At 48.4% G+C, this 27,083-nt stretch overlaps 2 protein-coding genes across 2 annotated transcripts in view; one reads left to right on the top strand and one right to left on the bottom strand.

The window, feature by feature from the left end:
* The window catches only part of LOC125995037 (interferon-induced protein with tetratricopeptide repeats 3-like), a 148,804-nt gene that overhangs the window by 57,387 nt on the left and 64,334 nt on the right, over positions 1-27,083 (bottom strand). The window lies entirely within an intron of this gene.
* Positions 282-7,309, top strand: LOC125995079 (interferon-induced protein with tetratricopeptide repeats 5). The gene is made up of 2 exons (XM_049764625.1): positions 282-359; positions 5,841-7,309. The coding sequence occupies exons 1-2, from the start codon at positions 355-357 to the stop codon at positions 7,276-7,278; spliced, it is 1,443 nt and encodes a 480-aa protein (XP_049620582.1). The 5' UTR covers positions 282-354; the 3' UTR covers positions 7,279-7,309.

Genomic DNA, 27,083 nt, shown 5'->3' with positions numbered 1-27,083 from the left:
CCCAATACTTTTATTTTTAAGAAAAGAAAAGATAACGTGAATTCTGAGGTCAGAGAGCAAGGTGCATCTTGCAATAACTCAGGGGACTGCGCAGGGCCCAGCTCTTCCGGGGAGGGAAATTTCCATCTCTGGAGAGTCTGGAACCGGATTCCGCCTTGCCCGGGATCAGGTTCACTTTCGGGCTCCCCTTTCCTGCCCGGTCGGGTGCACAAAGCCCGAGCCCGACGCCCACCGGCCGTCACCATCACGCGTGGGGAGCGCGTCCTCGCCGCCACCGCCCAGCCCAGCCGCGCGCACTCGGCCCCCAAATCGCCCGAGCCCAGAGAACCCGGGGGACCCCACCCGCCGCCCGCCATGAGGTGAGCCCCCCGCGGGCCTTTGTGTCCCCCGTGCTCGCTGCATCGCCTTGGATCCCTTCTCGAGGCCTGCCTGGGGCCCCCCAGATCCCTGGATCCCTGCCTGGGGCCACTCCCGGGCCGTGCGCTAAGGGGAACCCCGGAGAGCGCGCCGGGAGAGGGATCGGTGGGATCTCCCCCTACCCGGCTGCAGGCCCGAACCCTCCTTGCGGATGCTGCAGCCCTGGGGGACCCGGCTTGCTTCTCCGCCCGCTGTACCACCCCCTCCCCGGGCCACTTGGGGCAGTTTGGGGGTGCATGGTCACGCCCCACTCTCCAGCCCTGGTGCTGGTGCTACCGCCATCGGGCTCATGCACGGCTGCCCATGCCATCTTGCTGCTGGGGTTTGGGGAACCAGCTTGGACACCCCCCTCCCCCCGGGGGGGTGTCTGTCCTCCTTCTGGAGCATCCTGAAATTTCCTCTCTGCCCCCTTTCTTTTAGGGCCCGGGGTTGCCCTCCTCTCTGTGCCCCCCGGAATTTCCTCTCTCTGCACCCTTTCCTTAAGGGCCTCGGGGTGCTGGGGGGCCACCCCTGTTTGATAGCCTCGCAAAGCAAGGGCCCAGGGTCCCCCCCCCACTTTAAGCAGTGGAGGATTGTGGATGGAACCAAGCGCCCTTTGTTCGGAGCACCCCATTCCCGTGAGCCTGCTAGGGGCTCCTGGAAGGGAGGCGGAAGATCTGCAAGGTTTGCAAGAACAGCCTGACACATTCCCCTGATAGCCGAAGTGGAGGCGTGCAGGAAAGGAAAGGAGCAGGATTAGTGGGGTGTGCTGATGGAGAGGGGACGCCCCCAGGGGATGAGTGGCTTCCCCAGCACAGAGAAAGGCTGCTCCTGATTGGCAAGAAGTCAGAATAACCACAAGCAAAAATAATGTCTCCATTAGCATTTTGTTTGGTTTTTTCTATGCAGGCTTCCTAGAGACCTGGCTGGGTGGGGGTGGGGGGGATCAGACAATTTTAGGGGCCAGAGAGAGTAAGGTGGTACGTTGGTGTAGACTCTTGCCTTGCACTTGGTGGACCTGGGTTCTAGCTCTGAACGATAGATGCTTCCTGAGCACTGCAAAGAGTGATCCCTGAATACAGAGCTAGGAGTGAGCCTTCAGCCTTTTGCTCCCCCTCAAAATACCTAAAAGTAAAATTTCTCTATTTGAGAGTCTGGCAGAGCCCCTCAGAACGTGGTGGAAGGTTGCTTAGCCTCATCCTAAGAGCTGCTATAGTTCTGCTTCTTCTCCAGGGGGTACAGATATCTTATTTATTTTTATTTTATTTTATTTTAAACTTGATTGATTGATTGGTTTTTTGAGCCACACCCAGCAGCACTCGGGGGGGTCACTCCTGGCTCTGCTCTCAGAAATTGCCCCTGGCAAACTGGGGAACCATATGGGACACTGGGAATCGAACCGGGTTCCTTCCAGGTAGCCCGCATGCAAGACAAACGCCCTACTATCTCTCTGGCCTCTATTTTTAATTTATTTTAATTATTTGTTTGGTTTTGGTTTTGGGGGACACAGGCGGTGATGTTCAAAGTTTAGTCCTGGCTCTGCCCTCAGGAATTACACCTGGCCGTGCTCGGAGGAGGATCGTGCAGGATGCCAGGGATGGGATCAGAGCTGATTGTTTGCAAGGCAAATAAATGCCTACCTGCTATAGTATCCTCCAACCCTAGAGGCAGGTTTTAGCAGCAGATGCACCATTCACTCCAGCTGTGCAGGGCATAGCTCACCTATGCTGCCAGGAATCTGGGCAGGCTAGGCGGGACATGGCCTATTTTGTCCAGGATTTGGTGAGATTGCACCAGAGAAAAGGAATAACTAATATCTGTATCACAGGCAACAGCCCCCAATATTCTTAACACTCAGACACTGGAGCCAAAGAGCAGGCCAGGATGTGAAAAAACAAGTGCCTCAAGGAAGACTGAATGGGAAGGTTTTGGAGCTAAAGCAGAAGGTAGAAACTAAAAGGGCGTGTTTGTTGTTTGTTGTTATTGTTGAGTCTAGCTCTCCCTCTGGGAGGTCTGGAGCCTTCAGGGTGGAACAAATACTATCTGAGCTTCTGTTATAGAGCTAAAATTTAAAAAGATTAGAAACCCTTTATTCCAAAAAAAAAGAAATGCTGGAATAATATGTTCCCAAGATGCAGGAGAACAACAGCAAATAATAAAAAAAAAAGTCATAGTAAGATTCCTGTTCTCATTGGGACTGATATTTAAGTGAGAGAAATAACAGATAATTATTAGCATCATTTGGAAAGTGATGGGAGATCTGAGGGCAATAAAAATATTTTATTGGGGGGCCGGAGAGGTGGCGCTAGAGGTAAGGTGTCTGCCTTGCAAGCGCTAGCCAAGGAAGGACAGTGGTTCGATCCCCCGGCATCCTATATGGTCCCCCCAAGCCAGGGGCAATTTCTGAGCGCTTAGCCAGGAGTAACCCCTGAGCATCAAATGGGTGTGACCAAACAAACAAACAACAACAACAACAACAAAGTATTTTATTGGGCCAAGAGGAAGGGGACTGGAGAAATAGCACAGCTGTAAGGCATTGCATGCGACCGACCCAGGACAGACCTGGTTTGATTCCTGGCAAATTTGGAGCACAGAGCAAGGAGTAACCCCTGAGCATCGCTGGGTGTGACCCAAAACCAGTCAACTAGTAAATAAATAAATAAATAAATAAATAAATAAATAAATAAATAAATAAATAAATAAAAGGAGCTATTTTATGTAGTTGTCCCAAACATGGGGTCTTGGGTGCAGAGCATTTGAACTGAATTAAAGTGCTAATAATGACAAGATTAGTTCTTGGACTCTGGAGCAGAACATTCAAGGTTGAGAGAAAACAGGTGGAAAAGTCCTTGAACTTGATGTGCTCAAGATAGGTAGACCCCTGCATCCGAAACTCTGAAACTGGGCAGAACAGGGTGGGGGGAGAAACTGAATGCAGCCAGGCCAACATCCCTTAGGAGCACGTAGAGTGGAATTCATACCTGAGCACATAGTGGTTTTCCATGAGGACAGCTAGCGATTTCACTTGGGTATCTTAAGAATTTGTGATCTAAGGACATTTTTAGTGGGACAGTAAAATAATTTGGTATATTTTTTTCCCCACTAAATGAAAAAATTTCACTAAAAATCATAAACCAAGGGGCCGGAGAGATAGCATGGAGGTAAGGCGTTTGCCTTTCATGCAGAAGGTCATTGGTTCGAATCCCGGCATCCCATATAGTCCCACGAGCCTGCCAGGAGCGATTTCTGAGCGTAGAGCCAGGAGTAACCCGAGTGTTGCCGGGTGTGACCCAAAAAACAAAAAACCCAAAAAAACAAAACTTATAAACCAGATATTCAATACAGGTCAAGTTTTTGTGTTTTTTATGTTTTTACTATTTTTTTGGTTTGAGGGTCACACCCAGCTTTGCTCAGGGGTTATTCCTGGCTCTATACTCAGAAATTGCTCCTGGCAGACTCAGGGACCATATGGGATGCCAGGATTCGAACCACCAACCTTCTACATGCAAGGCAAATGCCTTACCTCCATGCTATCTCTCCAGCCCCTCATCTTCCAAGTTTTAAGATAACTGTTCCTGGAGCAGAAACAATAGTACGGCAGGTAGGATACTTGCCTTGCGTGTGTCAAACTCAGATTTGATCCCTGATACCCAAGCACTGTCAGAAGTGATCCTTGAATGGAGAGCCAGGAATAGCCCCAGAGCATTGCTGAGTGTGACCCCAAAATAACAACAAATACATATAATGTTCCTAATGAATTACAAAGATTATGCTGTTCTCCCACAAAAAGAACACAATGAATATTAAAAATTTTATTGAAGTAGCATTGCATTATAATATTATATAAATTTTAGGGTCGCACCTGGCAGCACTCAGGGGTTACTTCTGGCACCATGCTCAGAAATCGCTCCTGCCAGGCTCAGGATTCAAACCTCCTTCCTTTTGCATGCAAGGCAAACGCCCCACCTCCATGCTATCTCTCTGGCCCCGCCATACATTTCTTGATGTCAAGTAAGGCAGTGATACACTAATAAGAGTTATTATTAACCTTTACTGTGTCTAATAACCCTGGTTGATTGAAGAACATGACACTTAGATCAATACTTACTAGGCCTTCTTTCTCTAAGTCTCTGTTACTCTCTCTTTTCTGGGGGGAGGAGGACTGTCAGACCTGACAGTGCTCAGGAATTACTCTTGAAGGGGATGGGGGACCAGATGGGATGCCAGGGATTGAACTTGGTCAGCCGCATGCAAGGCGGTACAGCTACCTGCTGTCCTATGGCTCTGGCCCCTGCTATTATCTTTTTTTTTTTGGGGGGGGGGGTCACACCCGGCGGTGCTCAGGGGTTACTCCTGGCTGTCTGCCCAGAAATAGCTCCTGGCAGGCACGGGAGACCATATGGGACCCCGGGATTCGAACCAACCACCTTTGGTCCTGGATTGGCTGCTTGCAAGGCAAACACCACTGTGCTATCTCTCTGGGCCCTCCTGCTATTATCTTTATCCAGCTCAAACTTAATACTTTGGGCCGAAGAGATATCAGGGAGATAGAGCATTTTCCTTGCATGCAGAAGGACAGTGGTTTGAATCTTGGCATCCCATATGGTCCCCCGAGACTACCAGGAGCGATTTCTGAGCTTAGAGCCAAGAGTAACTGCTGAGTGTCACCGGGTGTGGCCCAAAAACCAAAAAAAAAATTTTTTTTTTAAATTCACCTCTCTGCTACTAGGTAGTATATATGCAATTAAATAATAATTTAATAAAATCCCTTTAACAGGCTAAAGAAACTGTGGTACATATACACAATAAAATATTTTGCAGCCATCAGGAGAGATGAAGTCATGAAATTTTCCTATATGTGGATGAACATGGAATCTATTATGCTGAGTAAAATAAGCCAAAGGAGAGAGATAGACACAGAATAGTCTTACTCATCTATGGTTTTTAAGAAAAATTAAGGACATTATTGTAATAATGCCCAGATACAATAGAGATGAGGGAAGGAAGGACTGGTTCACAATATGAAGCTCACCAAAGAGTGGTGAGTGCAGTTAGGGAAATAACTGTACTAACAACTAGCATGACAATGTTAATGAGTGGGAGAAGTAGAATGCCTGTCTCTAGTACAGGCAGGGGTGGGGAAGGAGGTGGTGGGAATGTTGCACTGGTGAAGGGGGGTGTTCTCTTTATGACTGAAACGCAACTACAATCATGCTTGTAATCATGGTGCTTAAATAAAGGTTTTTATAAAAATATATAAAATAATTTAATAAAATATTTCTAGGGTATAACTACACAGAAGAAACTAGTTTAAAGTTCTAGGACCCTAATGCCTTAGCTATAAGATCCAATAAAAGATTAAAATTCTTCTCTGTTATGCAAAGAACAGTATAATTGTATTTTTCCTGTCTTTGAAGTCTAAAAAATGATCTTATCTTTGACAGTGAAATTCCTAAGGACTCCTTGAAGGCCATTCTGTTGGAATTAGAATGCCACTTCACATGGAATTTGCTGAAGGAAGACATTGATCTAGTTGATGTGGAAGACACAATCAGGCAACAGCTGGAATTTCTTACTACCAAGTCCAAACTTACTCTTTACAACCTCCTGGCCTATGTGAAACACTTAAAAGGCCAAAATAAAGAGGCCTTGACAACATTGGAGCAAGCTGAAGAAATCATCCGGCAAGAACATTCAGATCAAGAAGAAGTACGAAGTCTGGTCACATGGGGAAACTACGCATGGGTGTATTATCACATGGGTCAGCTTCGAGAGGCTCAGCAATACACAGAGAAGGTCAGGAATGTCTGCAAGAAACATTCCAGTCTTTGCAGCTACAAACTGGAGTGCCCAGAGATTGACTGTGAGAAAGGGTGGGCACTCCTGAAATTTGGAGGGAAATATCACCAGAAGGCAAAAGAGGCTTTTGAGAAGGCCCTGGAAGTGGAACCTGACAATCCCGAGTTTAACATCGGCTATGCCATCACTGTATATCGGCTGGATGATTCTGAGCGAGAAGGACTTGTCAAGAGTTTTTCTCTGGGCCCCCTGAGGAAGGCTGTCACCCTGAACCCAGACAACACCTACATTAAGGTTTTCCTGGCCCTAAAACTTCAGGATGTCCATGCAGAAGCAGAAGGGGAAAAGTATATTGAGGAAATTCTGGACCAGATCTCTGCCCAGCCCTATGTCCTGCGTTATGCTGCCAAATTCTACAGGAGGAAAAATGCCTGGCACAAAGCTCTTGAACTTTTGACAAAGGCCTTGGAAGTGACGCCAAGCTCTTCTTTCCTGCATCACCAAATGGGACTTTGCTATAGGGCACAGATGATTCAGATCAAGAAGGCCGCAAGGAACAAGCCCAGAGGAATAGACAAGCTGAAGGTGGATGAGCTGATTGCATCTGCAATCTGTCATTTCAAGGCAGCCATGGAACAAGACTCCATGTTTGCTTTTGCCTACATAGACCTGGCCAACATGTATGCCGAAGGGGGTCAGTATCGCCAGGCTGAAGAGATCTTCCAGAAAGCCCTACGTCTGGAGAATATCATGGATGATCACAAACATCAGATCCACTTCCATTATGGTCGCTTTCAGGAATTTCACCGCAAATCTGAAAGCACTGCCATCCATCATTATTTAGAAGCCTTAAAGATCAAAGACAATTCGACCCTTCGCACCAAACTGACAAGCTCCCTGAAGAAATTAGCTTCCAGGAGACTGGGCTGCAATGGTTTCGATGCACAGAGTTTAAGGGCCCTGGGGTTTGTGTACAAGTTAGAGGGCCAGAGGAGGCAAGCTGCCGATTATTATGAAAGGGCCCAGATGTTAGATCCTGAAAACGAGGAATTCCTTACAGCTCTTTCTGAGCTGCGACTTTAACTTTGCACACTGGGAAAATGGTTCTGAGACTTTTCTTTTTGCCTCCCATCATTTTGGATTCTTATATTTCTGGGTTTTGTTCAATCTATTGTTCATTACAGAGCCTTTCTGTATCGGTTGATTATTGGATTTCAGGCATCATCATGCTAAAAACCTAATATACACAATGATGATTTTTTAATGTTATTTTGTAAAAATTAAAGTCATAGAATTCATTGATAAACAGCAACATTTTAACTGTGGTAACAACAAAATTGGTCTGCTTCTGATAACTTTTTGTTTGTGTGTGGTTTTTGGGCCACACGCATGACGCTCGGGTTACTCCTGGCTTTGTTCAGAAATTGCTCCCGGCTTGGGGACCATATGGGATGCCGGGGATTGAACCCAGGTCAGTCCTGGGCAGTCATGTGCAAGGCAGATGCCTTACCACTTGTGCCACCTCTCTGGCCCTGGTTATGGTAACTTTACATTCTTTCTCCTTCTACTATTTGTAAAATGTTTCTGGGGTAAAGGGTGTACTCAGTGGTTGTGTCCATCTCATGTGTGAGGCCCTGGGTTCCATCCTTGAAACCACACACATACTTTTTTTTCTGATTAAAATTTGTTCAATTTCCCATTTTAATTATTTATGCAGTGAACATTAGCCTATATAACCTTTGGCACCTAAGCCGAGAGCACTCAAGTGCAAAATTATGTTAGTGAAGCTTGTAATTGTGACTTGCAAAAGTGCTTCCTGTTGTCTGATTTTGAGGAAAATCTTCAATCATCCGCCAGATAGTTTTTACTTTGCTGCCTGCTACTTACTCTCTGATGGATGTTTAAAGCTTTCTCTTTGTCAGGAGAAAGAACTTCACAAATTGTCATCTCTGATGATATCAGTAAAAGGAGAAAAAAAATAGATCAGGAGAAAGAAATTGTTTTCAAATAGGATTTTGAGAAACCAGAGAAGTATTGTCTTCCAGTTATTCACTTTAATTAATTAAAAATAGTTATCAGGAGGAAATCAATGGATCCACATTTTATTTGTTGATCAAAAAAATCAAGGATCGAAGAAATGAAAGGAAAAACCTTAGTCTCACATTTCTTTAGTTCGAATCTAAATTTAGACAATTTCTCCTAATTAAAACGACAGTGTTTTCAGATAAAGTCATTGATACTGAAAGCAAGCCCAGTGGAAAACTGGGAGAAATGATAAGCAAATGGGCAAATAGATGTCCTTAACTCACATCCCTAAACCATTAAGATTCCAAGAATGTTATTGGAAGATTTCTCTTAGGTTGGAATAGGCACTGGGTTGAGTATTTTAATCCACAATTTTTTCCTTTAGTTAACTTTAATATTCCAAAATTACTTCTATGACGCTTTTTCTTTTGTCTGAAGTTTTTAGATTGACCTGCTCCTCCTGTGTAGATCACCAAGGAATATTATATTAAAACCCTGCTTTCAATTTTATTACCTATTTTCAAGGGTCACTTGTTAAGGCCTCTTAATCCCAGAGGACTTTTTAATTTGGAATGTTGCTAAAGTAGTTTCTCAAATATTTCTCGGGAGACTATTTACCTCCACTGGGTTAGTGGGAAAGGGTGCCTGTGATTTTAATTCTCTATACCTCTACTGTAGTGCTTAAAATCTTTTCTGTTTGTGATTTTTTGCTTTTTTGTTACTATTTCTAAATTTGTGTTATGGTTTATTAATTCTGGTTTGTGAATTATTCTAAAAATAATTAATTTTTACTGTAGAGTTCATATATACATAAATATGTGAATTTAAAAGGACTTTTTCTTTCTTATGACAGTTCCACTTCCCCCATAATTTGATAGTATCTTTCTAGATGTTTTTCTGTGTATAGTCAAATAAACACACGTATACTGCAGTGTGTCTCATGAATTAAATTTGAAAAAGGTTTTGTTTCTGTCAGGAGTGACCTCTGAGTGCAGTGCCAAGAGGAAATCCAGGTGTGCCCTTCACAATAGAAAAAAGGGAAAGAAATGATGGTGATGGGACTGAAGCGATTGCACAGCAGATAAGGCCCACCGGGGTTCGATACCTGGCATCCCATTGATTCCCGGAGCCTGCCAGGAGTGATCTCTCTCTCTCTCTCTCTCTCTCTCCTTCCTTCCTTTTTTCTTTCTTTTTCTTTCTTCTTTCTTTCCTTCTTTCTTTTTCTTTTTCTTTCATTCTTTTCTTTCTTTTTCCTCCCTTCTCACTTCCTCCCTCCCTCCCTCTCTTTCCTTCCTTCCTTCCTTCCTTCCTTCCTTCCTTCCTTTCTTCCTTCCTTCCTTCCTTCCTTCCTTCCTTCCTTCCTTCCTTCCTTCCTTCCTTCCTTCCTCCCTCCCTTCTTCCCTCCCTCCCTCCCTCCCTTCCTCCTTCCCTCCTTCCCTCCCTCACTCCCTCCCTCCCTCCCTCTCTCCCTCCCTCCCTCCCTTTCTTCTCTCTTTCCTTCCTCCCTTCATCCTTTTTTTCCCCCACCATTCCCTGTGACACTCAGGGGTTACTCTTGGCTATGCACTCAGAAATTGCTCCTGGCTTGGGGGACCATATGGGACGCTGGGGAATCGAACCCAGGTCCGTCCTGGCCAGTTGCGTGCAAGGCAAACGTCCTACCACTGTGCTACCACTCCAGCCCCCAGGAGCAATTTCTGAGCACAGTGCCAGAAGTAACTCCTGAACACCGCTGGGTGTGGTCCAAATCCCCTCCCGCAAAAAAAGAAAAAGAAAAATAGATGGAGATAGTGAGATGCATAAACTTCAGGAAAGCTAAATCTCCCAATTCCACCAGTTCTCTGATTAATTCCATAGAACGGACATGGGGTAGTGTCATTTGCACTGAACACTGAATACAAGGAACCTTCAAAAAAGTAATTCCAGGGGATGGATCAGTGGCACAGCAGTAGGACATTTGCCTTGCATGCACCTGACCCAGGACAGACCACGGTTCTATCCCCTGGCATCCCATATGGACCCCGAGCCAGGAGTGATTTCTGAGCACATAGCCAGGAGTAACCTCTGAGAGTCACCTGGTGTGTCCCCCTCCCCCCAAAAAAAGTAATTCTGTGGGGCTGGAGGGATAGCACAGAGGTAGGGTGTTTTCCTTGCATGCGGCCGACCTAGAATGGACCTGGGTTCGGTTCCTGGCATCCCATATGGTCCCCCAAGTTTGCCAGGGGTGATTTCTGAGTGCAAAGCCAGGAGTGACCCCTAGTGCCACCGGTGTGTCCAAAAACAAAAACAAAAAAAGAAAAGTCATTCTGGGACTAGAACCATAGTACAAAAGGCAGGATATTTGCCTTACATGTGGCCAACCCAGATTTTTTTTTAGGGGTTTTTATTTGGGGGGGGGTCGCACCTGGTAGCACTCAGGGGTTACTCCTGGCTCTGCATTCAGAAATCGCTCCTGGCAGGCTCAGGGGACCATATGGGATGTCGGGAATTGAACCAGGGTCCATTCTGTGTTGGCTATGTGCAAGGCAAACGCCTTACTGCGGTATTACCGCTCCGGCCTCCTTCAAGGTAATTTTAAAAAACACAGCAATAACATGCTCAAATGATACCATTTTTTCCCAGTGTTCCTACATATTTTATTAACTTATTATAACTGGTAAGTGAGATCATGCGGCTCAGCACTTGAACTTCAGACATGAGAAGCCATGAGTTTAACCCTGGCATCATCCTACAGGATAAACATAACCTCAATAGCAAAGGGTGCTTGTAATCTCTGGCCCCACAACGAAGTGTACGGTCTCTAGTGGGCACCACAACCAATTTTGTGGGCATTGCATCCTAGTCAGTGTGATTTCAGTCTTCACAATAAAAACAGAAGGATGGGACGGGGACAAAAGTGATGGTGAAGCCCTTATGGAAAGTGATTGCTGCAAGCTGGCTGTGGCCTGCCAGCAACTACGACTGCTGGCATTACCTGCATTTTTATATGATGCACATAAATGGCACATTTTCTAGCTGTAGCATCAAACCAGATGCAGCGCTACCACTCTCTTTCTGTAACACAAAGAAGGCAGCAAAAACTCACCATTTGGTAGGGCTAGGGATGAATACCAGGACAACAGGCACCTTCTTCACTGTCACCTTTTATTTACTAAAGTAATATAAGTTGGTTTCTTTTTTTATAGGGGGGACTGTATCCAGCAGTAAGCTCAAGGCTTAGTCCTGATTTTTGCTCAGGAATGACTCCTGGGGGTACCAGGGTGCCAGGAATTCAAACTGAGGGGCCAACCCAGATTTAATCCCTGGCTCCTCATATGGTCCCTGTGACCACCAGAACTGATTCCAGAGCCAGGAGTAAGCCCTGACAACAAACAACAGAAAAACCATATCTGGGGCCAGAGCAATAGCACAGCAGTAGGCCATTTGCCTTGCAAGCAGCCAACACAGGACAGACCCTGGTTCGAATCCCAATATCCCATATGGTCCCCCAAGCATGCTGGGAGAGACTTCTGAGTGCAGAGCCAGGAATAACCCCTGAGCACTACTGGGTGTGACCCCAAAATAACAAAAAACCACTTATACTTTTTTTGGGGGGGGGGTTCACACCTGGCAGTGCTCAGGGATCACTCCTGCCTCTGTGCTCAGAAACCACTCCTGACAGGCTCAGGACCATCTTGGATGCTGGAGTTCGAACCACTGTCCTACATGCAAGGAAAGTGCCCTACCTCCATGCTATCTCTTTGACCCAACACTTACAATTTTCTATTCCTACAGCAGAGAGTAAAAGGGGATGAAGATAGAGAAATGAAGAAGGAACACCCAAGAGCTTAGCAGAGGATCTATAGGGCAGTCTTGAATTCTGTGCCCCTAACTGAACATCCACTGTTCATCCACATAAAGACCCAAGAAGGAATGCTGAACTAAGCCACATCAGCTGACTCTAACGATGCATGAATGAGCACAGCTAACTCATACATGGTAGGTAATATGCACCAGGTACTGCTCTAGTGTGTCGTATTCAACCTATAAATTCACATAGAAGTCCCATAGACATCATTTTTATTTTTGTTTTGTTTTGTTTTTGGTGGGAGTTTTGGGCCACACCTGGCTATCTGTGCTTAGGGGTCACTCCTGGCTCTGAGCTCAGAAATCACTTCTGGCAGGCTCTGGGGGCCATATGGGATGCCGGGAATCAAACCTGAGTCTGTACAGGTTGGCCGCATGCAAGGCAAATGCTTTACCACTATGCTATCTCTCTGGCCCATTTTTCTTTATTTCCTTTTGCATATGAATTAATTGAAGTTAAGAAAGATTCAATAGGGGCCGAAGCAGTGGCGCAAATAGTAAGGCATCTGCCTTGTCCGCGCTAGCCGCTAGCGTTGGACAGATCGCGGTTCAATCCCCTGGCATCCTGTATGATCCCCCAAGCCAGGAATGATTTCTGAGCACATAGCCAGGGAGTAACTCCTGAGCATCACCAGGTGTGACCCAAAAGCAAACAAACAAAAGATTCAATAAACCCCCCATAGTCCAGTAGTTTAAAAGAAAAAATTTCAAATCCTGGATATTTTTTTATATTACCTAGTACTTAGCCATTACACAGTATTTTCAAAATAGTGCTACAATTTGAAATAAAGAGCATGGGATTATAGGAACCAAACTCTAGGGGGCTATGTAAGAAAACCCTCCAGAGGATGACCCAAACAGACATTCCACAATAAAAGCCACTCATTGCTTTGACATACAATCCCAGACTCCCTGAGAGGAGTCATGAAAGGGAACTCATCCACATTCGATACTGCAGATTAAAATAAAATATAAAGCATAAAATCTGTTTTCGGTGAGGCTACCCCAGGCACCGTGGCTCTAACTCATCAGGCAGATGTGTCTGATGAAGCAGGGTAACAGCGGAGAAATAATTCTCAAGCCGTCAGTTCAAGTTTCAAGGGAGACAGTTTGCTTTTATTCCATGGCCTTGTCTCTGCCTTTTGCAGCCTGGGCACCATGTCTGCCTAACTCATCTCTTCTCCCGATGAGCTCTCTGCTGCTTCTCTAAGTTTTCTCTGCCGAGCAGCTTCTTTGGCTGCTTCTCCTCTTTGCCTTTTGCTGCTCTTCTCATCCCAGATAAAGGTGGATCCCATCATCCAGGTGGGATTAATATCTCAAAAGAAGAGGGTAGGGGACCGGAGAGATAGCATTGAGGTAAGGCGTTTGCCTTGCATGCAGAAGAACGCTCAAAGGACTGGTGCCTCCTGGCGATGGCCAGCTAGGCAATGCCTCGGGTCCAAGGCACATCAAGGACTCCCCTTCAGGACCCTGCCTGTCTCTGTGGAACCACTTCTGAGTGCACAGCCACCCGAGGCCCCCAGCCACCCCACTTCTGGGCCTCCCCGGCGGCCAGGCTGTTCCGCAAGAACCGAACCCGCAGCCAGTGCCGCCTGGGCCAGGCAGGTAACGGTGGCCTTGGTGCAGGCGATGCAGATGCAGAGGGCTCCGGTGCCCTGCCCAGTCTCGCCTGCAGCCTCGCCCCTCTGGGCCTCGCTGTGCTGCTGTGGACGGTGCTCAGGCCCTGCTGACCGGCCCGGCTCACCTCCCGAGCCCTTCTCAGCCACCAGGTGTGTGTTGTGTACATACGGGGTTCCCTCCGCACCACCAGCCAGCACCGGGTATCCAGGCCCTCCTTGACCTGATGGACTCCCCCACTTCGGCCCTCCCATTCTTCCACCCCCACCATGTTTACAGGGTGAGGAGGAGCGTTTGTTGCAGAACGAGGCCTCACGCCCAGATCGCGGTATATAGAGATATGCATTTTATTTTACTTGTGTAAAAGTATTGGATGACATGGAATAAAGAGCTCTTTTCTTACGCCGTAGTCTCTCAGGCTAGGGGGACGAGGAGTGCTGAAAGGTGAGGCGGACCCTGCATTTGGGCAGGTGATGGACAGATGAAGGGGGCAAGAAGCTGCTGGCTGTATAGGGGCAGGTGCTGTCTGGAAGGGCAGCTAGGTGGTGGCTTGCCCAGAAGCCTATTAGCTCTATATACTGCCATGTGACTGACATCCCTGCTAACCTCGGTGCTTGGCTCTGAACTCAGAAATCACTCCTGGCAGGCTCGGAAGATCATATGGGATGCCGGGAATTAAACTCGGGTCTGTCCCGGGTTGGCCCTGTGCAAGGTAAACGCCCTACCTCTGTGCTATCTCTCTGGTTCCCTAGGCAGCTTCTAAGGAGTTTAAATGTATATGTAGTGCTCGCTACATGCGGGTTGGAGCTGAGTGAGCTTTTTTGTGGAGACACTGAGCCTGGGCCATGCAGAGCTCAGAGATTTCAGCCGTCCCCTACAGCCATCCCTGCCCAGGAGGACCTTGAGCAGATGGACAGGGCTGGCCCTGACAGAGAGCTGTGGGGCTGAGGAGTGCATAAGCCATGTATACGTTCCACCCTGCTGCTCATGGTTTCACACATGACCTGCAGCTTTGGGAGCCAGAGAGGTTGTACAGTGGGTAGGGCATTTGCCTTGCACTCAGCCAACCTGGATTCAATCCCCAGCATCCCATTTGGTCCCCTGAGCCTGCCAGGAGTAATTCCTGAGCGCAAAGCCAGGAGTAACCCCTGAGTCTTGATGGGTGTGGTAAAACAAAACAAAACAAAACAAAACAAAACCCTGCAGCGCTACTACTTGTTCAGGTGCATTTACCAACCTTACCCACCCAGGGGTTCTGCTATGCACATTCACAGGCGTGCGTGAACACACACACACACACACACAGACACACACACACACACACGCATGCACGCACGCACCGCAGCAGCAGAAGGCCCAGCTCTCACCCCCAGTGCTGCATGGTCCCTCAAGCAGGGCACACACACACACACACACACACACACACACACACACACACACACACACACGCACGCACGCACGCACGCACGAACACACGCACGAACACACGCATGCACCGCAGCAGAAGGCCCAGCTCTCTCACCCCCAGTGCTGCATGGCCCCTCAAGCACTGCCAGGAGTGATCTCCACCTCCCCAGTAACCAAGCTGAGAATAGGCGATGGTGCAGCTCAAAACTGAAACCAAAGACTTCTCTGAAATGTATTTGGGCCAAGATGATGACTCAATGGGCTAGAGCTTTTTCTGTGCATCCAACAACTGGGTTTGATCTCCAACACAGCATGGTCCCTGAGTACTGCTGGGATCAACCCCTCCAACCCCACTGGTGTGACCCAAAAGCTGAAAGGGAAAAAAAAGAATATATATTTTCTCCACTGCTGGACCTAGAAGACTCAGAGCCAGGCAGGAAGGGAATGGAGGGGTGGGGCAGTTTGCAGGAGGCAGAGTGGCTGGTGGAGCCAGATGGCCGTGGGGGCTGCCAGGGCTCCAGAAGCCTAGAGGGGCGGAGGCAGGCAAGCTCAGCAAACTAACTCTTGTTCCGCACCCCTTTGGGCAGCCGGGTCCTGTCCGGGTGACCCCGTTGTCCCCCAGGGCCTAGGCAGATAAGAGGCAGCTCTGTGGGGTCTGGTGTTGCAGTACACCTGCAGGCCCACTCCCAGCCCCCCCCAACCCTGTGCCTTGCACTGCCAGGCCCTGGACTGTGCCAGCCTGCGCCTGGGCGTCAGTGGGCAGAGGGAGCAGAGGCAGAAGCATCTTTATCCAGTTTTCTCCCGAGCAGCCCTGACCATTCCTGAGAAGATGCAGTAAACTGCTAAATCGGGGGTGGGGGCGGCAGGGCTCTGAGCTGAGGCTGTGGGCTTCTGCGCTGCACGAAAGCCCCCAGTCGCTCCTCACCCCACCTTCCTGGTACCCAGGAAATTAGACACCTGTTTCAAAGGGCTTTGGGGGGCTCCCTTGATCTCCTTAGCTTGCCTGCCTCCCCAAACTGGCCACTCACTACCTCTGCTGAACTCTCCTTACCGAGCACTGTGAATGGAGATCGTACCTGCAGCTAGGGATTGTTTGGGGGGGGGGGGGCACTGCAACTCTGGAAGGGGCTGTGACTTGGCTCCTCCCCACCCCAGCCCTACCTCCTGAGCCACAGCTCGTGTCCCCTGGGCTTCCATCCTGTCTCTGCCCTGCTTTGGAGAGATACAAAGGCCTGGGCAGGACAATGTTGCTGGAGGAGCAAGTGAGTCTGGGAGGACCTGGACATGGAGAGGGGGCCCCCAGATTTGGAGACTCTGTTCCCTGGGACAGAGGTGAGATCTGGCTTCCAAGCGAAGGCCCCCCTCTCAGGCTCTGCTGCACATGGAGGCTGGAAACCAAGGGGCACAGAGGGCCAGATGAAGAAGGGGGACGGGGGGGCGGGCAGTGCAGAGAGCTATGGTCACAGATCACATGTCCATTTCTGGTGGCAGCTAGGTGGCTGGGCTGGCAGGGCTCCTGCCCCGAGACACCAGGAGGAGTGGCTGCTGTGGTTGGGTTGCGCGTGGGTGTCTCGTGGGCTGTGCAGGCTGAGCTCTGGAGAAGCGCCCAGGCTGGAGGACAATTTGGGAGTCGTGAGCATTTGGGTGGTATTTACAGCCTGGCAAAGAGATGAGATCACCGACCAGCCCAGCGTGGCATGGCCGGGAGGGGCTGTGGACTCCCCCCCAGCTGCGCCCCCCACCCCAAGCCCGACTCACCCACCAGCTCTGAGCTCCAGGGTGGGGGCAGGAACTGTCAAGTCCAGCCTCCAGCCTCCTGGACACACCCCGACACCTGCATCTTCAGAAGGTAATTAAGGCGCCAGAAGCAGCATGTCCCTTCCTTCCCCTCTCTCTGCTGGCTTTCTTTGCACATCTCCTGGCTCCATTGAGGGTGCGAAGCTACAGGTGACCTGAGCCAGGATCCTGCCTGTCTGAATCCTGGACTGCTGAGGTGGGTGATACCTGGCAGGGCTGAGACACTGCAGGGCATAGGAGGGAAATTTTCAAGCATTGTTCTCATGTTGGGGTGGGGGCTCCCCTTCTCTGGCCAGGAGGGTGGAGATGTCCACCATTCTCTGATGGGCCACTGCTGTTCCCCTGGTTGGCTTGGGTCCTCAGGAAGGGGCCTGGCTCTTGTTTGTCTGACTGCCCGGAGCTGTGAACAGTAATTGGAAGAATTATTTTTTAATCCCAAAATTAGTTTTGAAATAATAGAAGCAATGGAATGTTTAGCAGCTGATGTCCAGAGGGACTGAGAATTTGCTAGGCGGAAATGCACAAGAAGCTCCTACTCCCTGAGGGATGTGGAGCCTCCCCCAGGCCATGGCTCTATGCAGGCCCCCGTGTAATGGGGTTCACCCATAAACTTGCAGGAGGAGCCCCTGTAGGTGTGCCTGGTGTGCAGGTGAGGACACGGGTCAGGAGGTGTTGAGCTGAGTTTCTGGGCAGGGGCCCACCCTGTGGCTGGAACACGGCCCCTCCGCTCCCTCAGTGCCTGGACAGGGGCTTCACACTGCCTCCAGCCTCTCCCTTCACCTGTCAATCAGAGGCTGCCACTCGACCCTAGGTGTCCCTAGGCCTGGCCCCTCAGTGTCATCTGAGCTCATGCACACGTGATCAGGGTTGTTCCTGGTCCAGTAGCCTTTGGGGAGTCCCACACCAGTGAGGCGACCCCCTTTTGGTACTATGTGTCCCAAGGCCCTGGCCTCTCTGGGGGCCTTGCCTCAGGCCTCAACTTTTCCTTTCCCACCCAGCTGTGGGCCAAGTCTGCCTAGAGTCCCACATGACAATCTGAGCACTTCACAGGGCTCCCTACTCCAGAACTGGGCAGCCCAAGGGTCACTATCCCCAGGATTCTATCTTACCCCCATCTGTAATATCCAGCCCAGCTCCTCGTGACAAAAGACCTCAGAACCATTTTCCCAGAACTCTCTGCTTTGGTTCACTCCTCAGTTCTAACAAAACTCTACCCCCTCCTCTAGATAACCCCCCTTGATTTCTGATCTGATCCCATTAGATTAATGGCGACAGATAAATCCCGCACCAGATCCAACAAGGCCAGGACTGAGAGACATCGAGAGAGAATCCTAACCTGCAGAAGCCATCCCACTGTTCTGTATCTCACAGAAGAGGCGCCTAGAGGAGCACCACGTTGTCTGGCAGAGGCCAGAGAGTGCAGCTGGGGAGAGCCAGTCAGTGTCTCCTGCTCCTTGGTCTCCCTTGGACACTCAGTGATTTGGCCTTTGCCTCCACATGGGTTCCCAGGCAGGCCCAGAGGAGCCTTGTTGCAAGCAGAGGGCCTAACTGGGCACCATTACCCCAGTTGGGACCCCTGAAAATGGACACAATGCCCCTCACCCCAAAGCTGCTCCTGACCCCTCTGAGCCTTAACTCAGATTCTTCTTTCCTTGGGCGTGGGTTACTGGCTGGGGAGGAGCCCCAGGGACCGCAGAGTCTCAGCCACATGCAGTGTCCAGCTATGGTGTGTCCTGCTCTGCTGGCCCAGGCAGGAGGAACTGCCCCGCACTCTGGTCCATGCCAGCAGTCTCAGAACCACCTACCTAACCTGTGCTGGGAAAAACTAAAGGGCTCCCACAAAGGAGCTGCTAGAGCCTTGAATGTAGGGGTCCCCTTGTTCAGTTGATAGGTTGAATCCACGCCAATGGATGTGCATAAGAGACAAGTGGTGCATTCCTGGCTTCATTCACCCCAGACCAAAGGCAGGGTCCCCACTCACCCCTGCCCGCCCACCCACCGCTGGCAGCTGCTCCTCTGTGGGGCGGGCTAATTAAACCTGCAGCCAACAAACACGGGGAGCCAGAGCCTCCGATGTGTCTTCGCAAAGGGCTGTGTGGAGATTTATGGGCAATAAAGGAACATCCTGGGCCCGGAGGGATAGCACAGCGGTGTTTGCCTTGCAAGAAGCCGATCCAGGACCTAAGGTGGTTGGTTCAAATCCCGGTGTCCCATATGGTCCCCCGTGCCTGCCAGGAGCTATTTCTGAGAGACAGCCAGGAGTAACCCCTGAGCACCGCTGGGTGTGGCCCAAAAACCAAAAAAAAAAAAAAAAAAAAAGGAACATCCATCTCTGTGCAGGAAGAGGACACAAGGCAGCCTCCCCCAAACCCACTGAAGCTGCATAGGGGAGGCACTCCAAGGCTTCTGGGATGCTCCCAGGAAGGAAATTTGGGGTTGAGGAAGGGCCTACAGAGAACAACACTCTCTCAGGATGCAGGGGCCCGCAGTTCCAGAGCTGGGATATGGCAGCCTGGCAGGCGCCATACCAAGACAGCCCAATGTGGCACTAATATTAAATAAACAAAAACAATGGGGGACAGAGCAAAGACCAGCATTGGGGTGCAGAATCTTTGCACCTCAAAGTGCTGGGGGCTTCTGGAGCTGCTTAGTGTCTGACAGAGAAGATGGGCTTATGCAGCTATCATGTGGGGTTAAGTCCTGTCTGCACCCCTGAATCTTGGCAGCAACCATATTAAGACCTGCTCCCCAAACTTTCACTGTGGTCCCTGGTTCCAGGGAGACAACCCCCACCGAGGCTCCCCTCTTGCTCCCCTCACCTGCAGACCCCTCTTGAGATCAGAATCCCCGGAGCAGGGTGCCCAGCCATACACCTGTCCTCTTTGCCACTCACATTTCCCAGGCCCTTGCTTCAGTGACCCTCTTTCTCTGTGCAGGGAGGCACAGTGTGACCTTCTGGTCCTAAGTCAATGTCACTGAGGTCATCTTTCCCCCACTCCAGCCATGGCCTGTCCCAGACCTCAGGGTCAACGTGACCACGAGGACATGTTACGGACTCAACCTGACCCGGAAACATTCAGGCTGGGCAGAGGCGGCCTGTTCAGCCCTCCTTCCCCTGTGCCTTTCTGCTTGGGAGGTGCCAGTGTCTGTTGGGGACAGCCATGTTTCCGGACAAGAATCCCCTCCCCAAGCCTGCTCCCTACACGCAGGTTAACTGGAACACAAAGACTTTTACAGATTTTTCCCACCCCATTAAGCTCATTCTGTAAAAACTGATCCCAATTAACACAACCAAACAGAAGCACCCAGCGCCACGTTCCAGAAATAGGACGTGGGGTGGTGAGAACTGCCACGTGGCAGAGTGAGGGGGGTGCCAGCATCCAGCGTCCCCGAGGTGACATCTCAGGGGAGCCACGGGTCCATACCCGCTGGCGTGGGCATTCCACGCGACACGCATGGTGTCTGGCACCCAGAATTTTCCACCGGATGAGTCCTACGATGCTCTAAAACCTGGCTCTGGGGCCACCTCCTCCTGGAAGCTATCCAGGGCTTCACCCACTCAGTCCTGAAGGCTGAGTTCCAGCTCAGCAAACCGCCTGCCCTGCCAGCAGAACCTAAATTGGGTTGGGTACAGACTCAGGAGCTCCACCTCCACCTCAATGTGACTGGAGCTGACCTGGTACCCCGCTGGGATGGATACCCATGGACATCTCCTGGGGAAGTTTTCTCCTTCAGGAGAGGGTGTCTGAGTCAGCCATAACCCTAGAGGTCTTTGTGGTGTGGGATCATGAGGAATCCAGGGCCTGGGAAAGATGGGGAAGGGCCTGGGGTTCTGCCAGCTGAGGCCCATCTCCTTCCGGAGACTCACTCAGCTTGCATTCCCCACTCTCTCTCTTAGTTGGGCACGTCTCTTGCAGCCCCTGACAGATGAGGCGGCCCTTGAGCCCCTGAGGAAGGAGCAGGGCAGGGCAGGAGACCCTGGATAGACACTGGAGGGGTGAGGCCCGGGCTCCCAGCCTTCGATGATGGCTGCTGGCACGTGACTGAGGCTTCCTCATTCCCAGATGGCCTCCAGCTCGACTGGCTGCGTTTCCAGCTGGAGCCAAGGAAGGGGAGCCGGGCGTGTGCTCAATAATGCACGATTTGACTTGCAAACTCAGAGGAAATCATATTAATAAGAGCATGGCTCATGGAAGAGGGATGGATCCGCATCTGGGCAGAAAGGACAGGAGAGATGGGGTCCTGCCTTGTGGAGCAAGAGTGGAACAGGTGTGGAGTACATGGTGACCACCTGGGACTGGCTCTGAGCCCAAGGACAGAATATTAAGTAAGAGGAAGCCCCAATAGGAGTCATAGCTGTCCACTGCCAATCAGCGCTGAAAAGGGGGTTGAGGTAGGGACTGAGCCATGGAACCCAACACTGCCCTTTCCTTAGCCATTAAAACTAAAAATGAACCACCAAAATTTAATACAATTCTACAACCAACCCCACCACTTTGGGCAGGTAGCTCTTGGGGCCTAGTACCCCTACCTGCCCTAGCAAGGACCCCCCTATTGCCTCAGCTCTGAGGACGGTTGACTTTTAGTTCCCATAATAGTTGTCAGCCCCATTTCCTGTCACCCCCACTTCAAGCCACCTCTACTTCCTGCTGGGGACAGGAAGTGTTGGCCTTAGCAAGAGCTGAGCAGGATGGCCTGATGTAGTAAAGAAGCTGCATTTGGGGGAGCGGAGTGTTTCTACAGGGCTGGCGTGGGGCCTTCTATCCTCATGGGCCTGGGGAGGAGAGAGGCAGGAGGACTAGAATGAGGGGCTCCCTCTCTGTCACTTTTCTGTCTTCCCTCCCCTGCATATCAACATCCCACCGTGGTTCCAGGAGGGCATCAGGCTACCTCTAGCTACTCACTCAGCTGTGTGACTGGGCATGGCTGGTGTCGCCCAGAGGGGACACTGAGCATCCGGGCATGAAAGGAGCTTGAGGTGGGGCTGCCTGAGACCACAAAACCCAGTGCTCTGCCAGCTCAACAGTCGGTGTTAGGGTCCGTGTTAGGGTTTCATATGCTCCTAAGTTGGATATGGGGGGAACCCTGGTCCTCCCAGTGCTATCAAGAGGGGCTGTGCCCTCCACTGGCTGCAGGTTGCAAGAGTCCTACAGGCCTAGGGCACTGGGTGGGAGGCACTGGGAGCATTAAGGGGAAGCTTCCCTCTCCAGTGCTCACAGCATTTCCTCAGCACAGGGCCTCAGGCCTGCACTGCCCCTGGGCTCCCCATATTCCCGTTTCCCTTCCTAATTGGGTCTCCTCCCACGCACATGCCTTTTCTGGCAACACTGGCACAATCTCTGTTCAGTGAAGCCTGGCGGGCAGGAGGCTGGAGCCGCCGAAGAGTTGTAGGCTCTTGGGAGCCTCAGCATAGGGGCAGGACTGGATCAGTGGGGAGGGGTGAGGGAAAGTGGCCTGTGACTACAGCTTATCTTGGACCCAGATCCCTACTCCAGACTCGGGAGTACTCATAAGGCTCTAGGTTTCTGGGCTAGGGGAAACAGGAGTGTAGACTGGAGCTAGATCCTGGCAGTGGGCAAGAGTGAACTTTGGGGGCTGGAGCGGTGGCACAGCAGTAGGGCTTTTGCACGTGACTGACCCAGGATGAACCGTGGTTTGATCACCCAAGCCAGGAGCTATTTCTGAGAGCAGAGTCAGGAATAACCCCTAAGTGTCACTGGGTGTGGCCAAAAAAAAAAAAAAAAAAAAAAAAAAAAGAACTGATTGGAAGGATCCTCCTCTCCTCTCCTGTCAGTTGCAACCTCCCGTGGGAGACCCCCGACCCACGGGGGTGTGTAAATGAAGGTTGCTAGTTATTCGTGGGCTTGCCCGAGCAGAACAGACCTGTGAAGAAAAACTTGAGAAGTTAGTAAGAGAAGCCCTCAAGACAACACATGCTGTTCAAAAGGAAAGTTTATTGTCGGGTGATCAGCTTTTAAGGGCTGAAATACGTCAGAGGGTGTTACAGGTTTTTCCACCAATTACAATTACAAGCATTCATTAGCATAAGCTGGGGCAGGTAATAGGGAGGGGCAAAGAGGTAGAGAGCACGTTTTACCTGAAAGCATAAGATTCAAACAGAGTTCTATAAATTTTACTCAGCAAGCATAAATAAAGCATCAGCTGTAATCATAATAACCTTTTGCTAACACAAAGGCAAGTTGCTCTATATTTTTCTTTCTGGCTGGATGTATTGGGCTGCTTTGAATTACTTTAGTATTTGTCTATTTCCTTTTTTCTCAGGGCATGGGCGCCTTTGGTCACGTGGGTGACAAAGTCAGGGATTACTGAGGTGTCTTTGTTCTAGGTTCCATCAGCTAGGCTCCCCACAGTCAGTGGCCAGAGTATTGTCTGTGGGGGATCTGGAGAATGTGCCTCCTCCCACAGTCTACCTTGCTTGTCTGCCTGGCCACAGCTCACACCAGTTCTTGTTACAAAAGTATGGTCATGGGACCGGAGCAGTAGCACAGTGGTAGGGCATTTGTCTTGCACATGGCTGACTGAGGATGGACTGTGGTTCGATACCCCAGCATCCCATATGGTACCTGGCGCCAGGAGTGATTTCTGAGCGCAGTGCTAGGAGCAACCCCTGAACACCGGTTGAGATACAAACAAACAAACAAACAAACATATATACATACATACAAAAAAGTAGGGCCAGTGGTCAGGACACTGGCTTTATACATACAGATACTCCTTGCTTAATGACCAAGTTCCATTTCAACGATTTGGTTGTGAAGCGAATTGGTTGTTAAGTGACGAACTGCATGTACTGTATACAGTAGTACAGTATATGCATAGTACTTGACAATACAGTATTCTGAATAAGTAAAAAACAAGAAAGACCAAACTAAAAACTTCCATTTGTTTTATTTGCATAGGTTGTGTAATTTACACACAGTATTGCAAAGTATTACAGAACATAAAGTTAGTAAAGTAGGTACATTAAAGCACCAAAAACCACAGTACTGTACTATAGTGTACAAGATGGAAAAAGGATATTTAAAATAGACAAAAAAAATTCAAGCTATCGTTTTAGTCAACGAATCCTTCAAAATCTTCATCTGTGTCATCAACAGAGCTATTATCAGGAGCTGTTGAAGGCCCAGGTAAAGGACACGATGGAGTAGAAATTGAAGCATTGGTATTGCTTTGTGGAACTTTCCAAAAGTATCCCCTTAGAGTGATATGCTTTGTCATTTTCTTTTTTTCTTCATATATTTCACGATAGCACTGTAAAACTTTACTTATTTGTCTTTCCACCTCTGTGAATAGTTCAACATTTGGATCCATACTCTCTAGTTCCAACATAGCTGCATTCACTTTTGAGAACACACCAGCTAATCCCTTCACAGTAAACTTCTTTGGTACTTCTTCCATGTTTTCGTTTTCTTCTTTCTCCAAAAGGTTCTGCTGTGCTTCCAACTCTATTAAATCTTCGGTAGTTAGCTCTCCCTCCCTTTCAGGCATTTTCTTCCCAAAAAGTCCAGTTTCATCCACATTGAAGATCTGTTCTGGACAGTAGCCATCTTGCTCTATGATTTTATCAAATTGGTCAACACACTTTTCTGCTACTTCTACATCTGCTCTTGCTGCCTCACCACTGACACTCCAATTATGCAGGTTGAATCTTCGAGAAAACCGTTGAAACCATCCGTTACTTGCTGTAAAGGTTTTGGTTGATACTTCACCGCTGCGTGCTTGCAAAGTCTCAAAGATATTGAGTGCCTGGGCTTGAATTATTGAAAGGCTCACTGGCATTCCTTTTTGAATCTGGTCATCAAACCAGATAGCCAGTAACTTCTCCATATCATGAATTAGACCTTTCCGCTGTCTAGTTATTATGACGTTAAAGCCTGTTGATGCTTTCACTGCCTCTTTTACTCTATCTTTATCCTTAAGGATTGTTGAAATGGTTGAATGTGCCAGCTGCAAGTCATGTGCTATCTCATGGACTTTTCTGCCACCTTCATAATCCTTTATGATCTTCATTTTCTTCTCAAGATCAATAGCCTTCCTTTGTTTCTTGGCTTTTTCTGGTGAAGCCTTGCTTTTCCTTTTTGGAGACATCTGGGGTAAAGTACAATATAGAATAAGGTACCCAGATCACATACAACTTGTATGCCTGAAGAAAGAGCTTTATAAACATTTAGTTACACTGTACTGTATATACTGTAACTGTACTGTATATTGTCACACTACTGTGCTGTATTGTGTGGGCCTGAGAGAGATCCTGGACTGTATACAGTATAGTTGTACTGTACGTACAGTACAATATAGCTGTTTATAATGTTTTTTCTTTGCGTCGCAAAAAACTAATTTACTGCTGAAATGTGAATACTGACTAGGAAAACAGCGGTACTAGACCTCAGAATAGTGTACATCAGCCATGAATGACATTGAGACGCAGGGCCGCTACCATGTCCTAGTACGTACCATTGGTGAGATGGTCATGTGAGCAGTCGTAAGGGTGAAGAGATGTTCGTAAGTGTGAGCAGTCACTACACAAGTAGGTCGTAAAGCGAGGAGTAACTGTAGTTGACTCAGGTTCAATACCTAGCACCCCATATGGTGTCCCAAGCTCCACTAGGAGGGATCCCTGAGAGCAGAGACAGGGGTAACGCCTGAGCACAGTGGCCCTGAAACAAAACAAAACAAAAAATTAGGATCAGGGCCAGGGGAACAGTTCCATGAACTGGAGCTTCACTTCTATGTGGGAGACCCAGGTTGGATCCCCAACACCACTAGAACTGGGAGTAGCCCCTGTGCACTGGCAGCTATGGCCACCCAAAACCAGAACAAAACAAAGAACCCACTGATTGAATAGCAGAAGTACCTCATTAGGCCTGGTGTCTGCTTGGCATGCAATGAGGTTCAGGTTTGAAATCTTCTACCAAAGACTTTAGTATCTAAAAACTCTTTATAAAGTTGCCTGAACTATGTAACATCATTTTTAAAGGTTGGAATCTTTGTATTGTCAGAGAATCCATTTGATTCACAATCCTTTGGTTTTCATTTCAATTTATTGGCAATTTATAATGTTTTAATATTTCATTTAATTTAATGAATTTAGGAAGAATTTGATTCAGTTACACAATATATTTTAAATGTATTATTCACGTCAAATGTATCCTGACTTAAAAAAAAATAAAAAGATAAACTTCTTAAAACTGTTAATTGTGTCAAGACTCAGTGTGTATTCCCAAAGAGTATATAATATGATGTAAAAACAACAAAAGAGCTTTCAATTAAACCAACCGTTTTTATTGGAAATTCCAGATTGGAATACAACCGGGCCATGGAAAGTCCCTTTTTTAAATAACAACTTTAAATAATATTTAAATAACTTAGAAAGTGTCTTAATTTTAGCAAACTAAAACACTGCATCGTGTAAGTATATGCATTGGGCATGCTCTGAAAAAAATTAATGTCACTTTTGGTGCTGCATGCATACATGCTGATAACTTGTCAATCCTTGGCTCATAGTGCGTTAATTTCAGAGCAACACATGCAGAACTCATGTCATCCGTTAATCAGTTTCTAGCATCAGGTTTTATATGATTCAAAGCTGCTCACAAGCATAGGATGACCCAAACAAAGTAAGAAGAGCAATCCCAAGTGCTTTCATGGACTTAACATAGTCTGGCAGAGAATTCCATGCTTTTAGGATTTCATTTTCAGAACTGCTAGCAGTGATTTCATTGGCCACCCTTTCACACTCAATACTTTCAAGAGTTACATGCAAGTCATTGAATTTACTTTTCCTGATAGAGCTTTCTTGAAATTCCAGTAGCTCCATTTCCAAATTTTGAATATCCAACCACTGTAAGCAGGAAAGATCAAGATCTTCAAATGTGGACTTTTCTGGGTAAGTTATAAATGAAAGGGTTGTCTCCATCTTATGGAACTGAGAAAATTTTTGACTAAAATTCTCCACTGCTTCAGCTACAATGGTGGAATATGCTTTGTGGATTTCCTGGTGTTTGTTTTTTTTATCACTGTCCACAAATGTTGTAGAATTATCCAAATGTATTTTTAGGTGGGAAAATATGCTAGCTGCCCACTCTCAAGGTCTTTTTCAAAAACATGCAATTCTCTCTCAAAAGCTTTGATGTCACTAAACATGCTTTCTGCCTTTTTTTCCCCATACCTTGTAA

The sequence above is a fragment of the Suncus etruscus genome, chromosome 17 (genome assembly GCF_024139225.1).
Source record: "Suncus etruscus isolate mSunEtr1 chromosome 17, mSunEtr1.pri.cur, whole genome shotgun sequence".
Taxonomy (NCBI): Eukaryota; Metazoa; Chordata; class Mammalia; order Eulipotyphla; family Soricidae; genus Suncus; species Suncus etruscus.
The sequence above is the reverse complement of the archived record's forward strand: the minus strand, read 5'-3'. Positions and strand labels throughout refer to the sequence as shown.